The following is a 13627-nucleotide window of genomic DNA, read 5'->3' on the forward strand; positions in this document are numbered from 1 at the left end:
ACTAAACAACAGATGGTGGGCTGCTTTTCACCACAGGGTCCCAATCTCTATCCCATTCAAAGAGGAAGAGAACAGGAAATGAGGTGAGTTTCTTCTATGGCTCGTCTACTACAGGAAAGGAATATAATGGTAGGTGATGGGGCTACAAGGATAACCCCAGTGGGCACTGTTCTAATTACTTTACAGATGTCAATAATAATTGGAATTGGAATACCAACTTCACAACAACCCTATTGTGTGTGCTACTATGATCTTTATTTTGTATATGGGGATATGGCAGCACAGATGTTAAGAAACTAATCCAAGGTCACACAGAAAGTGACAGAGTTGGGGTGCTAACACAGCCTGGGACCTGCCTCGTGCAAGACTCTTCAGTTTATGCCCGGGCAGAGACCTGAAGGATAATTAGGGAGTTATATCTGGGTGAAGCAGTGAGACAAAAGCCTTCTAGGTGGGAGACTATGCCCAAAGATGTAGAGGCAACAGGCTGGCATGAGTGTGTCAGACTTCCATTTCAGGCAGATGGTTCTGCTGGCTGCAGGATGGACTCAAATGAGTGCAAATGACCCTGTAGGAAACTTTTTGTCCAGGTGGAAGCTGATGGGGTCAGATCTAGGCTGGTAGGAACAGAACTAGAGAAGGCAGCCTAGATTTGAGGAGATAAAAATCAGCAGGACTTGATGGTTACAATTTATTGGGTTTGTTCATTATTTACTCAGCAGATAGGTAAGAAGTACTTGCTATATGTTCAGCACTATGATAGAAGAGCTGCACGTGCAATGTTAACGGCCCATTTACCGTCCTTGCTCTGGGAGAACCTACGGTTCAAGTTTGGGCCCAGAGATGGAGAGGAGGGATTTCAGGGTGCCTTGAAGATTCCATTACGGCAGACGGTGTTCCTCAAACCAAACAGTGACCAATTAATGAGGGGTACAGTCATACCAGTGGATCCTGAACAGCATTTTACTTAAGCAAAATAGAACATATCAGGGTGCCTTGAATGCCATAAGGGAAAGAACAATTTCCAGATTATATATGTGCAAGTCTGTATTGGATTAATCCGTGCAATGCATTTCTTAGTGAGGGTGAAGTAAAAATAGAGAAAGAAACCTTGTAAAACCTTGGGTTACAGATAACCACACGCTTACAACTCTGAACTCCTTGACCGGATTCATCATGCCTTACGTTTTTGTGCCTATCAAGTGGATGGATAAATGGATGGGTTATGCATGTATATGATGGATGGAATTAAAATGAATGGGTAGCTGAGTGGATGGATGAATGGATGTATGCATGCGTGCATGGACAGGGGAGTGGACGTTGAATGGAAGCATTATCGATGAAGGCGAAAAGATCTACAAAATAAATGTAGGGCATGCCGAGTCTGAGGTATCTGAGTGGTCGCCGGACAGTGCTGGTGGACGTAGAAGTCAAAGTCGCGGGAAAGATCAGGGCTGGGAGGCCGAGGCTCTGCAGCAGCAATAAAGGTTAATTGGTTTGAGGCGAAAAGTTGGGAGGCTAGCGAGATCCCGACGTCTCGGCAACTGCGCGCCACCGCAAGCCCCACCCCGTTGCGTTTCTGCAGGCCACGCCCCCGAGCGCGGCCTCTGGGGAAGAGGGCGTTCCCACTACCACAAAGGTCTCTGGCTAGAAGGGCCGGAAGTGCACGAGAGCGCGAGCTTGCCCGCCGGGCTCCCGCTCTTGCGGGTCCGTTCCTGGGTACTGGCTCCTCTGAGAGACCGCCGAAATTTCTGTATCTGGCTAATGGGAGCGGCGATAACGCTGCTCAATGGCTTAAATTGATTCTCTCCACCTCTGCCTATTCTCGCCAGTCTTTTCGTCTTCGGGCCGGCTGCATGGCCGGCTGGGCTCTCAGCTGTGGCGTCCCCTGAGGCACCATAGAGAATGCAGTCCTCCGTCGGCTCAGTCTACCCCTTCCCGAGGGTGGGTTAGAGCGCCTACGTCATTTTCTGTCGCCTCGGGCTGGGTGAGGAGTGTCGACACCTGAGGAGGACGCCGCTGGGTCGGGCAAACCTGGAGGGAAGTAAGAAACGTGTCCGGATCTGGGTTCGCAAGCTGAGCCTCAAGGGGAAGTGGAGGCTGAAGCCTGGTTCAACCCCCGCTGCCCTTGGAGGGCGACTCAGTCTGGACCGAGGGCTTTCGCGCGTTGAGCTGGGAAAAGCCTGAAGGAGGAGAGCAAGGCATCTCTGCGGGCCTGAGGAGGAAGAGTTGAGAATAGCCTTGGGTCACAAGCGTAGCTTAGAGGCAGGCCCGCAAGCAGTCCGGCAGCTCCTCAGCTCCGAGCTAAGGCATCCACACCCACAGGCTGCGCATTAAAATGGCTGGCTATGCCACTACTCCTAACCCCGTGCAGACCCTTCAGGAGGAGGCGGTTTGTGCCATCTGCCTGGATTACTTCAAGGATCCTGTGTCCATAGGCTGCGGGCACAACTTCTGCCGAGGGTGTGTGACCCAGCTGTGGGGCAAGGAAGAGGAGGAAGACAGGGAAGAGGAGGAAGATGAATGGGAGGAGGACGAGGACGCCGATGTGGAGGGGGCCATCGGTGGGTGGGACAACTCTATTCGAGAGGTTTTGTACCAGGGCAATGCTGATGAGGAGGTGTTCCAGGACCAAGAAGATGATGAACTCTGGGTTGGTGACGGTGGCGTCAGGAATTGGGACAACGTGGACTATGCGTGGGACCAGGAGGAAGAGGAGGAGGAAGACCGGGACTATTACCTGGGAGGCTTGAGACACGACCTGAGAATTGACGTCTACCCAGAAGAGGAGATACTGGAAGAATACGATGAGGACGACCAGGAGCTGTATCCTGAGACCCACCTGCCTCCTCCGGCCCCTCCACGTCAGTTCACCTGCCCCCAGTGCCGAAAGAGCTTTACACGTCGCAGCTTTCGTCCCAACTTGCAGCTGGCCAACATGGTCCAGATAATTCGCCAAATGTGCCCCACTCCTTATCGAGGAAGCTGGGGGAATGATCAGGGCATCTGCTCCAAACACCAGGAAGCCCTGAAGCTCTTCTGTGAGGTGGACAAAGAGGCCATCTGTGTGGTGTGCCGGGAATCCAGGAGCCACAAACAGCACAGCGTGGTGCCATTGGAGGAGGTGGTGCAGGAGTACAAGGTGAGAGGCACAAGGAGGGGAAGGGGGTGAGGGGTTGAAGGGAGTGGAGAGAAAACAAGGGGAGCTGGGAGAGATGGGTACTTGGTAGTGGAACCTCTTTTTTGTGAGAGATGAGGGCACAGTAGCAGAGAGAGATGGGCATGTGTAGACAAAGGAGACAAATTGGTTGAGGCTGACTGGCTTCTCCTGGGGAAGCTGAGCAAAGACACAACAGTCACCAGAAACTTACTACGGTTGCTATTCCCTTTCAGTATGAGTATAGGTGACCTATCACTAGTACTTGATTTCCTTCTGTTGAGTCCTGAGTCCACCTGACCAAGACTCCAGGACCCCTAACACAAAGGAATGGAAAGCCATAGTACTTGTAGCTAATAGACATTTGGGACCTCAGAGCACAGTGTCAAAACAGATGACTGGAGAAAAAACACACCCACATACAAAAAAACATGACTGGTATTGGTAGGCTGAAATGCCAGGTTTGAGTCCTGGACTAGTAAGTGCAACTGGCCACACCCCCTTTCCAAAGTCTGAGGTTGCTTCCTCACGGTCAGTAAGNTCCAATTTCCCTACAGAGGGAGGCAGAGGACATAAATTTATCTTTTTGATGGATCAGAAGAAGCCTCACGCCCTGATCACTCTCCTTTCCTTGTATTTTATCACAGTGAAAGGAGTGAGGGATTTAGGATCAGATGACCTGGCTCTGCCACTTACTGTCTAATCTTGGGCAGGTCTCTACCTCTTATTTTTCCCCAGGCTTAAGATTAAGAGATCATGTATGTGAAAGTATTTTATGAGCCATAAAGCACTGAACAGATGTCTGCTTTTTTTATTTGATTTTCCCCTAACTTGTCTTTTCTTTGGGTTCTGATTTGGTTAATACATTGCTTTCCTGATCTGAGTATTACAGAGTTGTCTCAGTGACAGCTTGAATACGGTCTTCCTTACCAAAAGCCGAGGTGAATGTGACTCCTAGCAGTACCCAAGGAAGGAGAGGATGTCTCAGGCCCATAAAAGTCTTATCCTGGATATTCATTAGCAGCTCAGTGTGCTTTACACATCTCAGTGTGCTTTACAGTTTATGAAAATGTTTCCTCATGTTCTCCTATAGCAGTGGTTTTCAAATTGTGGGGGTTAACCAGTTAGTGGGTCTTAAAATAAATGGGTCATGCCCAGCATTATTTTAATATTAAACAGAAAATATCAGACTGCATGGAACATACCAAGGTAAACACTGTCTTATGAAACTTTTAAATTATGTATGTACACGTGTGTATTCTTAGTCTGAGAGTACAATGTATTGCTTACTCTGGATTGCAATCAAAACATAAACAGAACACTGTCCTAAGACATCATACATTAGCTATTATCATCACCCTTCAATTTACAGTTACTGGTAAGTGGACACATAAGACACTAATTTTAAAACTACCAATCACTGCTAATTTCATCAATACGAACTTGACTTTAAGGACAAACCGTAGCACCATGTTTTCCCCAGGGTAACAAAGGTTGCCGCCAGGAGAAACTATGTCCTATACGTCTGGGTTTTAGTACACTGAAGCTGACATAAGGTAACCTCTCAATCCTCTGTTAGAATTTTCTGTAAGGATTTTGAAACCGAAATTTTAATTGAAAGCCAATTCAGACAGGAGAAAAGAGATGGTCTTTTAAACTGGGGAAGCCAGAGAAGACTCATTTGAAACCGGAGGAGTTACTTATAAAGCATACTAGTAAATATAAACACCAAAAACAAGTAAAACAAATTGGGGATAATCCATTTCAAAACACAGAATATTTAAAAGCAAATATAACTTTTATTTTCAAACATATACCAGAATTTAGGCAGATGGTGTTGCCAAACAGGAATTACACTGAAGAGGTGAAAAATTTTTATGTATGTATAAACTTTTTGTAATTGATGATATAGTTTTGTTACTGCCTTTCATTGGTCAACATACACATTACAGTAGCACAATTTAGAATTTTACTGAACTCTCCACAATAATAGTTAACATTATAATAAACTATCTTTGTATAATGGTTTATTTAATATTATGCGTTATCCATCACAAAGTTCTGGTTACAGTGAATTTTTGTCAGCTACCAATTTAACACATTTCTTATCTACTTTGGAGGTAAGCAAGCTTTTAGGGACTGAGTAGGGTGTTGTCACTCACAGACTCAAGGAATAGTCAGTGATTTTTAGGAATAGGAGAGAAAGGCATTCTCTCTCTCCACAAATTATATTAGCATTGCAGATATAGGGAGAGTTATAGTTTCTAAAATATTTAGTGTTGTAATTTTAAAAAGAAAAAGTATTTCATAAATAAAGTTGGAAAGAACTCCTTGGCTGGTGGGAGTACAAAGATAGGAAAAGAAGCATTCAGAGTAAAGCCTATAATTAATGAGGTATGACAGGGTGGGTAAGCTGCAGATGTTCACTGTGGGTATGGTGCTATTCATACTGCTATTTTTATAGCAATATCCAAGACAGTTATGTTGTTTTGAGGTCAATGTCCTTTTAAAGTTTAATTTTGTGTGAAAAGAGGCTTTTTAGTTCTGAAAAGCTTACTTATTTACATCTTCCATTTTGTCCATCCCATGAGTTAGAGTTCATCTTGACTCTTCAAGCTAGAATCAGAGGATTATGAAAGTAAAGTCATTTAGATTTGACCAAGGGCACCACTAAATGGTGTCAGGTTTTAGGCGGCAGATGGGTGTATAAAAAGGAAATGAACAAAGATTTCACTTCTTGAGGCTCAGGCATAACTGGATGCCTATATTGCTCTGCCACCCAGCTGCCACCAATAAAATCACTCATCGTTCTCCAAGAGGGACCAGATGCTTCCATCAGCAGTACTCCTTTTTCTGTTTTCTCCTTTGAGGTAGCTAAAGATGGCAGCCAAAAAAATTTTTGAGGCTTTTATCAAGTATATATTCACGTTATGATGCAGAAGATAGGGTCAACTTCTTCAGTTGAGTTACCTGAAAATGTTGAGCAGTGACACCATGCCAAACACTGTTAAATTTATGCTATAAAAACAGTGGAGTATTCTGCAAAGCACAATTCTCTGCAGCTTTAAGACTGGACAGTATTGGAATATTAACAGCAATCTTCAAAGGCTATTAAAGCATAATATTAAATAGCCCTCTTAATTGCAAAGGAGAAAAAAATGGAGAAACTTGTGAAGCCTTGCATTTCACGTGCTGCCACAACTCTGAGAGGAAACTGAGGAATTCCATCTACTTCCATTCATCTACTTCTGCAGTCTTAACTCTGGATTGATGACTGAGTATATCAAACTTCAGGTTTTAAAAACAGCAGCTCATCCTTCTTTGCTTAGTTAAGAAGAATCTACTGATAAAAATGTGCTTTGCTTATGTTTAAAATAGACTTTAAAAACTGTGAGTGTGCTGGTTTCATAAGCCTAATACTTGACCACTAAAGACAGTATTTTTGAAGCTGTATCATAATGAACTGAGTTAGAGGAAAATTATATTATAAGGGTATACATTACAGTAGTGTTTTAGATCTGGGTTTTTGGCAAAAACTGAAGAAAACTGTGTTTAAGATGTACTGTAGCAACCACCACCACACATCAACTTCCATCAACTGGCCCATAATCTACTGGAAATCTTCACCTTGCTGTCAGGGTAACCTTCATGAAAAACAGTAGATTTGAACCCAGTTTGCCTTGATTTTTGAAGTTCAGAATGCTGTTGAGTATTTTCTGTTACATACTGAGTTTCCTTGGTTGTCAACTGTATTCAGCTGAATTTATGAACAGAACTGATTTTGGAACACCAATGACAAAACAACCCTCTGATTCTGGAACACCACCTAAAGAGAATCTGTACTTTAAAATTTCAAAAACTAAAACTTTAAGCAGAATTTAATGCATTGAAGCTTAAAATACATTGACCGTGAAATGTCAAAAGGCGAGCACCAACATTCCTGCTTGTTTTGAAATACTTTAAGCCAAAACTTGCCAAAAATCCAGCTACACATAGCAAACTCATACAAAAAATGTCTAATTTGCTTGGCCAGTCTTTCAAGGACTAGATTCATAAATGTTATTTCAAGAAAAAAACATGAAATATCCAAAACTATTTTGGGTGACTGTTCTTCACGTTGTTCTTAAAACCTACCTGTGGTAGCTTTTGGAAAGAATGTTTTCTCTGATATTTGGTCCTCACTGAAAGAATTTCAAGAGGAGTATGTGTAACTCAAAATCTGTTTGTTTTGACTAGAAACTTCCAGATAAATACTCTAGAGAAATTGGGATGTAAAATGTCTAAACAGATGAGAAGAATTTATTCCATTTTCTCTTTACATCTTAAAAGCTTTTTGAGGGGAGGAGGTATATCTAGCTCTGGGGAGAAAACAGTACCAGAGTATTGTTAAAGCAGCTTGTGTTTTGTTACATCTCCTACACCACCCAGGAAAGAAAAGTTAAGGCTTAACAATGACATGGTTATCACATCCTCTGAATAAATTTTGCCTTCCAAAATTACCATTGCTTTGATTTTTAGTCATGATACTTACTTGTGAAATTTTAAATAACACTGAAGGAGGGAGAATGTAAGATTTTTAGGTATATGAAAAGTAGAGCTATGGGTTACAAAAATGTTGAGGAAAAACTGGTATATCCATATTCACCATATACTCATCTGTTTATTGAATGTTTTCCCTACTAGGTTCAGCTGTTGACTGCTGTATCACAAGTCAGACTGTTTAAACTTGCTCCTCGCTACTCCTGTGGCTGTACCTGGGACCTCATCTTTACACAGACTTGCTACACATCTGACATCCTCACCTCCAGTTGCACTATGACCTTAGCTCTTATCCTTCTAGTGCAGTCAAACACACTCCAATTATACCTGCCCTTCAGTTTTATGGAGACAGAAGTTCCACTGACTCCTAATTTTTTCCCTTCCCAATTTAATAGACACTTCCTAGCCTTAATTACTATCCCACTGAGTCTGGACCTCATGAGTAGTTGTGACTTTAAGAACTGGTCCACACTGTACTGTAGACCACTGTTTCTCAACCTCAGCACTATTGACATTTTGAATAGAATTATTTGGGCGGGGGGGAGCTGTCGGACGCCTAGCAGCATCTCTGAACTCTACCCACCAGATATACGTAGCACCCCTCCATCAGCTGTGAAAACCACAGATGTCTCCCAACTTTTGCAAATGTCTTGTGGAGAGGGGTGAGAGGAGCAAAATCATCCATGGTTGAGAACCACTCGTCTCTACTCAGGGAAAGTGGCCAAAGCCACAGATGTTACCAGCTTTGCTTACGCCCTAAAGCCAGTGACTGACCTAAGTGTTCAATGGAAGAATAGCTCCACCTAGCTAGAACCTTACGAAACGCAGTCTTAGTGAATTTATTGATAGGACTCTATTCCCAGCTCTTGGCAGGCAGGTGGCAGTCAGCAAACCTTTCTTTAAACCAGAGCTGCCTATATCACTGCCATTGGGGAGAATAAGGACTATGACAGATAAAGCAGTATATGAAATGAAGATCTAGAAATGATGAGTAAGGCAGTCATTTCAGCAAACATCAGTTTCAGCAGGGCCATAGGGTAGTCACTGTTTTTGCTTTGGTTTTTAAGTATTATGCAGAACTTTTTATAAAACCAGAACGTGTCTGCTCCTGTTGGAGTGGTGTGACCCTGGATTAATACATATAACATCAGCTCCTAAAGCACTTCCTTAAAACCTAAGTTTCCTCTACCGCTGGCCATCAACCTCTGGCCCCTATGCCACGCCTCCGGAAATCTTTATAGGACCTACAGAGTCTATGCTATTCCTCACCCCCCCATCCCTGACCCCCTCTGAAAGTTATCCTGTAACAGTGAAGTTATTACAAATATTTATTGACTGATAAAATAGGATAACAAAAACGGGGCACAAGACAGCCTGCTATACCAAGTCTAAAAGGACTTTGCAACAATGGAAGTGTTCTGAATCTGTGCTGTTTGTTATAGTAGGTACCACTAGCGAGCTTGAGCTCTTGAAATGTGTCTAGTCCAACTCAGGAGCTGAATTTTTAATTGTATTTAATTTTAATTAATTTGAAATAGCCATACATGGCTAGTGGCTGTCAAATCATAATGAATTGTACAGTTCTATAGAAAGAAGGCAGGTTGAATTCTGCTCCTTTCTAGGACTCTCAGGAGTAGAGGCAAGTCCAACGGGAAGATGAAAAAGAAGTGAGACAACTCTCTTTTCCCAGTCAAGTGAGGTAGGCTCAAAGGTGCTATTTTGGGGAATAGAAGAAAATATTTAAAAGAAGGCCTTCTTGTATTTTTTAAAAATCTGACTAAAACAGTCTTGAACCAGTTCCACTTGTGATTCATGTGGATCACATGTGAGAAATGTGATAGGGGAGAACTCTAATAGGAAGCAGCTAAAAAACAAACTGCATTACCCTCTTCCCAAAAAAGAGCCAGGGCTGGGGCCTCAAAATAGGAGTAATATAAGAAGAAGGTTTTATTTGGTGCCTGACTTTTTGGCAATGGGATGTGGGGCAAAACCTAGCATTAAAGTAGGTAAGTAGGTTCTTCCCTTTCTCCTCTCACACCTAAATCCTGACAGAGGGTGGTAAAGAGACCATGGAGTCCTTTGTACTGGCATTGATAATGAGAAAAGAGGAAGTGAGAGGTTTTAGGAATAATGGGACTGAAAAGGAGGAGACTGTGAGAGCTAAAAGTGGTGACAAATTTAACTTAATGATACAGTCTTTGCCCACATACCAGAGTCCTCAGAGGTACAGTATAAGAACCTGGGGCAGGGGGAAATAGCTCATCTTGGCATGTGAGAAGCTGGAGGAGGAGATGTGGCAGTAGACCAGCAAAGGAAGGAAACGGCCCCCTAAGTTACTACTCTTCTCCCCACCTCTCTCTCTCCCAAAGGAGGAAGAAAATGACCTTATATAGATTTGAGCCAGAAATAGCCTTTAAAAAAGGGGAGGGGCTTATTCTTATTCTTCCATAGCTTAGGCCTTCCTAATCTTTTACGCCATCCTTACGGACTCAGATGCAGAGTTGGTCAGAGATTTCTGATTGACAGTTCCACTTGGTACCAAGCAGGGCCCCACAAAAATGAAGAACCAAGGTCACCTGGAAGAGGATCCCTGGAGGTCACACCCCCTTTTTGTCTGCCATTTCCTAAGCACATAGAATCCTCCTCCTCCCCCTCCAGCAAAGGATGGAATTTGTCAGCAAGCTCTGGCTATGTAACCCAAGTATGAGCAGGAAGGACTGTTTCCTCTTCAGCCCTCTTATCTTGTGGTAAGCTAGCAAGCCTCAAAGTTCCATTTCAACATATTCTTCCAACCCTAGTTCTTATCAAATTCTCTTCCAGGTAAAAAGCTGAAAAAAGGCACCTTGGGTCACCTTTTGTTTCTCCCTACCACCTAATGCTGTTTTAAAACCTTTAACAAGCCAGAGGCTTGCCGCCTTCTAGCATATTTATAATTCTGCCTGGGCTACAGCCCAGACCTGCCTGGATCATGCCCACTTCCACAACCTCTGACTGCATATCTGCTGAAACATCTAGGGTCTGGGCCATCCCACAGTCCATCTCCCTGGGAAAACCCAACAGAATGCCTTAGCAACTTTCTAGGGGACTGTTAGACCTCAGATTTCTGCCTGAGATGGACACTTAATATTTATCAAGAGACATAAATGATATGTGATTTTCTGTAACATCTGTTCCTGGCATCGATTTAATATCACATCCCTACCTTTCACCAGGAATAATGGAACAGAACCTACAATAAGAATAGAACTTCCCATGTTTCCTTCCAGTCTTTTCGAGCTTAATTCTTTAGGCCTCAATCATTAAATAGTTTCTATAATCAGAACCCAATTCTAGATACTGGACTGAAGAAGGTGGGGTAGGGAGGAGAGATATGGATTAGAGGAGATGTTGACTCGCTCACTCATATGGCCAATGGGAAGTCTTCAGTGCCTCCTTTTGTGGGACTCTCATGACCCTCCTACAGATCCTCCTGTCCAGCTTCTAAACTCTTGTTTCTAGTCTTACTCCTCCAACCTACCCTCCACCCTGACAACAAATGACTGTCAGCAAAATCAAGTCTAGGCAGGAGAAGTATTAGTTAATCCTAAAGAGACAGTCCTAGACTTCAAGACAAAATTCCTTACTAGTCAACTCCTTCCCGTTAGGGGCTCCCTGACCACCTTGGGTTTCACTCTCTCCTACCTTCCCATTTGAAACCACCTCCCAAACCTCTGCATGCAAACCACTCTGACACCTCTTCCCCATGGTGATCCCCTGGAACACCCTTTAACTACTTGCCCTTAACTATTTAGCCTATGAGGCTGGTCACCACGATTAGAATCTTCCACAACCAAACCCTCTACCAGCAAATGCAGCATATGAGCCCAAAAATAACCAGTCCCTGACCTCGGGACACGGAGGAAAGCCCTGAGGGATTCAAATAAGGGCAAACTGGGCTAAGTGCTGTGAAGGCCCCACACACCATCACTATAAGGGCATGAAACAAGGAGCCTAACCTAGACTTAAGGCTCACAGAGGGTTTCCCTGAGGTTGCAACCTGAGTTGAGACCTGAAGGAAGCTTAGATTAACAAAGAGAAGTGAGGGTGTGATATGGTGGGCCTTCCAGGCAGAACAATGTGTGTGTTCTGTGTGGGAGAGAACTAATAGTTGCAGGAGCCAGTGTAGCCACAAAAGGAGTATGGGGCATGCCAATGCCAACCACATTGAATCGGCAGAGGAACAGCTAAACAAAAGGAAGCCACTTGCTTTAGCTGACAGAGGCCCTCTGGTCTTGGCCACACCCCTTTCCCTCAGCCCCTCACCTAACACCCAAGGTAGTCCTCACTACCTCATTGAAGGGAAGACCTGTCTCACCTGAATGCTGGCAGGAGGAAATAGAGGCCTCTGTTCCTAGAAGAGGTCATGGGCCTGTAGCAGGGAAGCCAGAGGGGCTTCTCCCAACTGTGTCGATCTTAGGGATTCCCAGCAGAAAAGGAATGGTTGAGGCCGACTTCCTTAGAAAAGCATCTCCAATTTCTCCTTTGTTTACCTTGTCTGGGAATGAAGGTGGTGCCACTGGGGACATGGGAGAGGACGAGCAGCCCAGGGGATGGGACCAGAAGTGGGTGGGGAACTTACCAGAAGGGCCGCCTTCTGGTAAGAAAACTGCAGAGTAGCTTTCCCCAATTTCTCCCAAGGTCAGGTGGGGCCCTCCAGCAGGTTTCCACCTCCCAGAGGCTGGATCAAAGACACCTGGAATGAAAAGGCCCAGACAGAGGCAGCGGACTGTTCTGGGAAGCCCACAGCTTATTCTTAAGATACATCCAGCAGCGGACAGAAGTCATCCCACTGGAAGGGGCCAGGCTTGAGGACTGAGCAGTCCAAGTGGGCCCATATGCCTAGCAGGGCGCCGTGGGTCCCCAGAGGGAAGCAGGCTCAACTCCAGCTTGGGCTGAGAGGGGAAGGCTGCCGCAGCACCCAACCCTGCACCTAACTACACCCAAAGTGTCCCGAGAGTCAGGGCCAGACCTCCCTCGATTCAGGAATCCCCCCTCGGTTTTGTGGCTTGCCGGCATCCTCTCCAAGAGAGAGAGGCCAGGCAGTGATTGGAGTTAAACTCCGCGGCGGAAAGCCTGAATCCCGTGGTGCGGTCGTCCGGAAAGTCCACTACATTCCATTTCACCCTCTCCTCCGCTGGCACTGCCAGATCGGTGCTGGTGGGCTCCAAAACGAAACCCGAATTCCTCCCTTGGCCCAACAGGAGGGGGCGCTGCCAGAACCGTCTCAAAGAGTAAGGGACAGACGTAGAGAGGCCCGCGGAATTGCGGGAGACCAAAGACAGCTACAGAAATCTCGGGTCTCAATAGCCCGCGGGGAGGACTCGGGGCGCAAAGAGGGGGCTTGGGGAGGGCGGGGCTAGCCTGGGAACCGCCCGTTTCCGGAAAGGGGCCCGGTGGTGCCAAAAGGTCTCGTTCTTGAGCAGGCCTGAGAGACCTGGGAGGCTCGTTTTAAACCTGTACTGCTGGGGACGCCTGGGTGGCTCAGTCGGTAAGCGTCGGTCTTCGGCTCAGGTCATGATCCCGCATGGGCTCCTTGCTCAGCACGGAACCTGCTTCTCCCCCTGCTTGTGCTCTCTCTCTGGTAAACAAACAAATAAAATAAAATAAACCTGTACACCTGGCCCTAGCTCCCTGGCAAAATTCAAGAAAACAGAGAGCCAAATGAGATTTCTTGAGGGGGGTAAATATAATATGACTGAGCCATGATCTCTTTAGAGAGTTTAGGTAGGAGATGGAAGGAACGTGTGTTCTTGAGCTGAGCAAATCGTCTGCATATACAGGCCAACTGCACATCTCCACTTGAAGATGGGTGGACTCTCTCACCTCTCCATTTGTCCCAACCGCCTGGAGTACAGGGCATGACCCGAGCTATGAACAGTGAGCTGGATATTG

At 45.1% G+C, this 13627-nt stretch overlaps 1 protein-coding gene across 3 annotated transcripts; it reads left to right on the top strand.

The window, feature by feature from the left end:
• The first annotated feature begins 1566 nt into the window (after positions 1–1566).
• TRIM52 (tripartite motif containing 52) lies at positions 1567–10964 on the top strand. Of its 3 annotated transcripts, none has more exons than XM_008683730.2 (2): positions 1567–3142; positions 7841–10964. In XM_008683730.2, exons 1-2 carry the CDS (start codon positions 2339–2341, stop codon positions 8360–8362), a joined length of 1326 nt encoding a protein of 441 aa, XP_008681952.1. In that variant the 5' UTR covers positions 1567–2338; the 3' UTR covers positions 8363–10964. The 3 variants fall into 3 exon arrangements, with proteins under 3 accessions (XP_008681952.1, XP_008681954.1, XP_008681953.1); XM_008683732.2 differs by lacking the exon at positions 7841–10964 and adding an exon at positions 6307–7656 and having other exon boundaries at positions 1581–3142; XM_008683731.2 differs by lacking the exon at positions 7841–10964 and adding an exon at positions 5941–7656 and having other exon boundaries at positions 1582–3142.
• The last annotated feature ends 2663 nt before the right edge of the window (positions 10965–13627 follow it).

The sequence above is a fragment of the Ursus maritimus genome, unplaced genomic scaffold (genome assembly GCF_017311325.1).
Source record: "Ursus maritimus isolate PB19 unplaced genomic scaffold, ASM1731132v1 scaffold_5, whole genome shotgun sequence".
NCBI classification, from domain to species: Eukaryota; Metazoa; Chordata; class Mammalia; order Carnivora; family Ursidae; genus Ursus; species Ursus maritimus.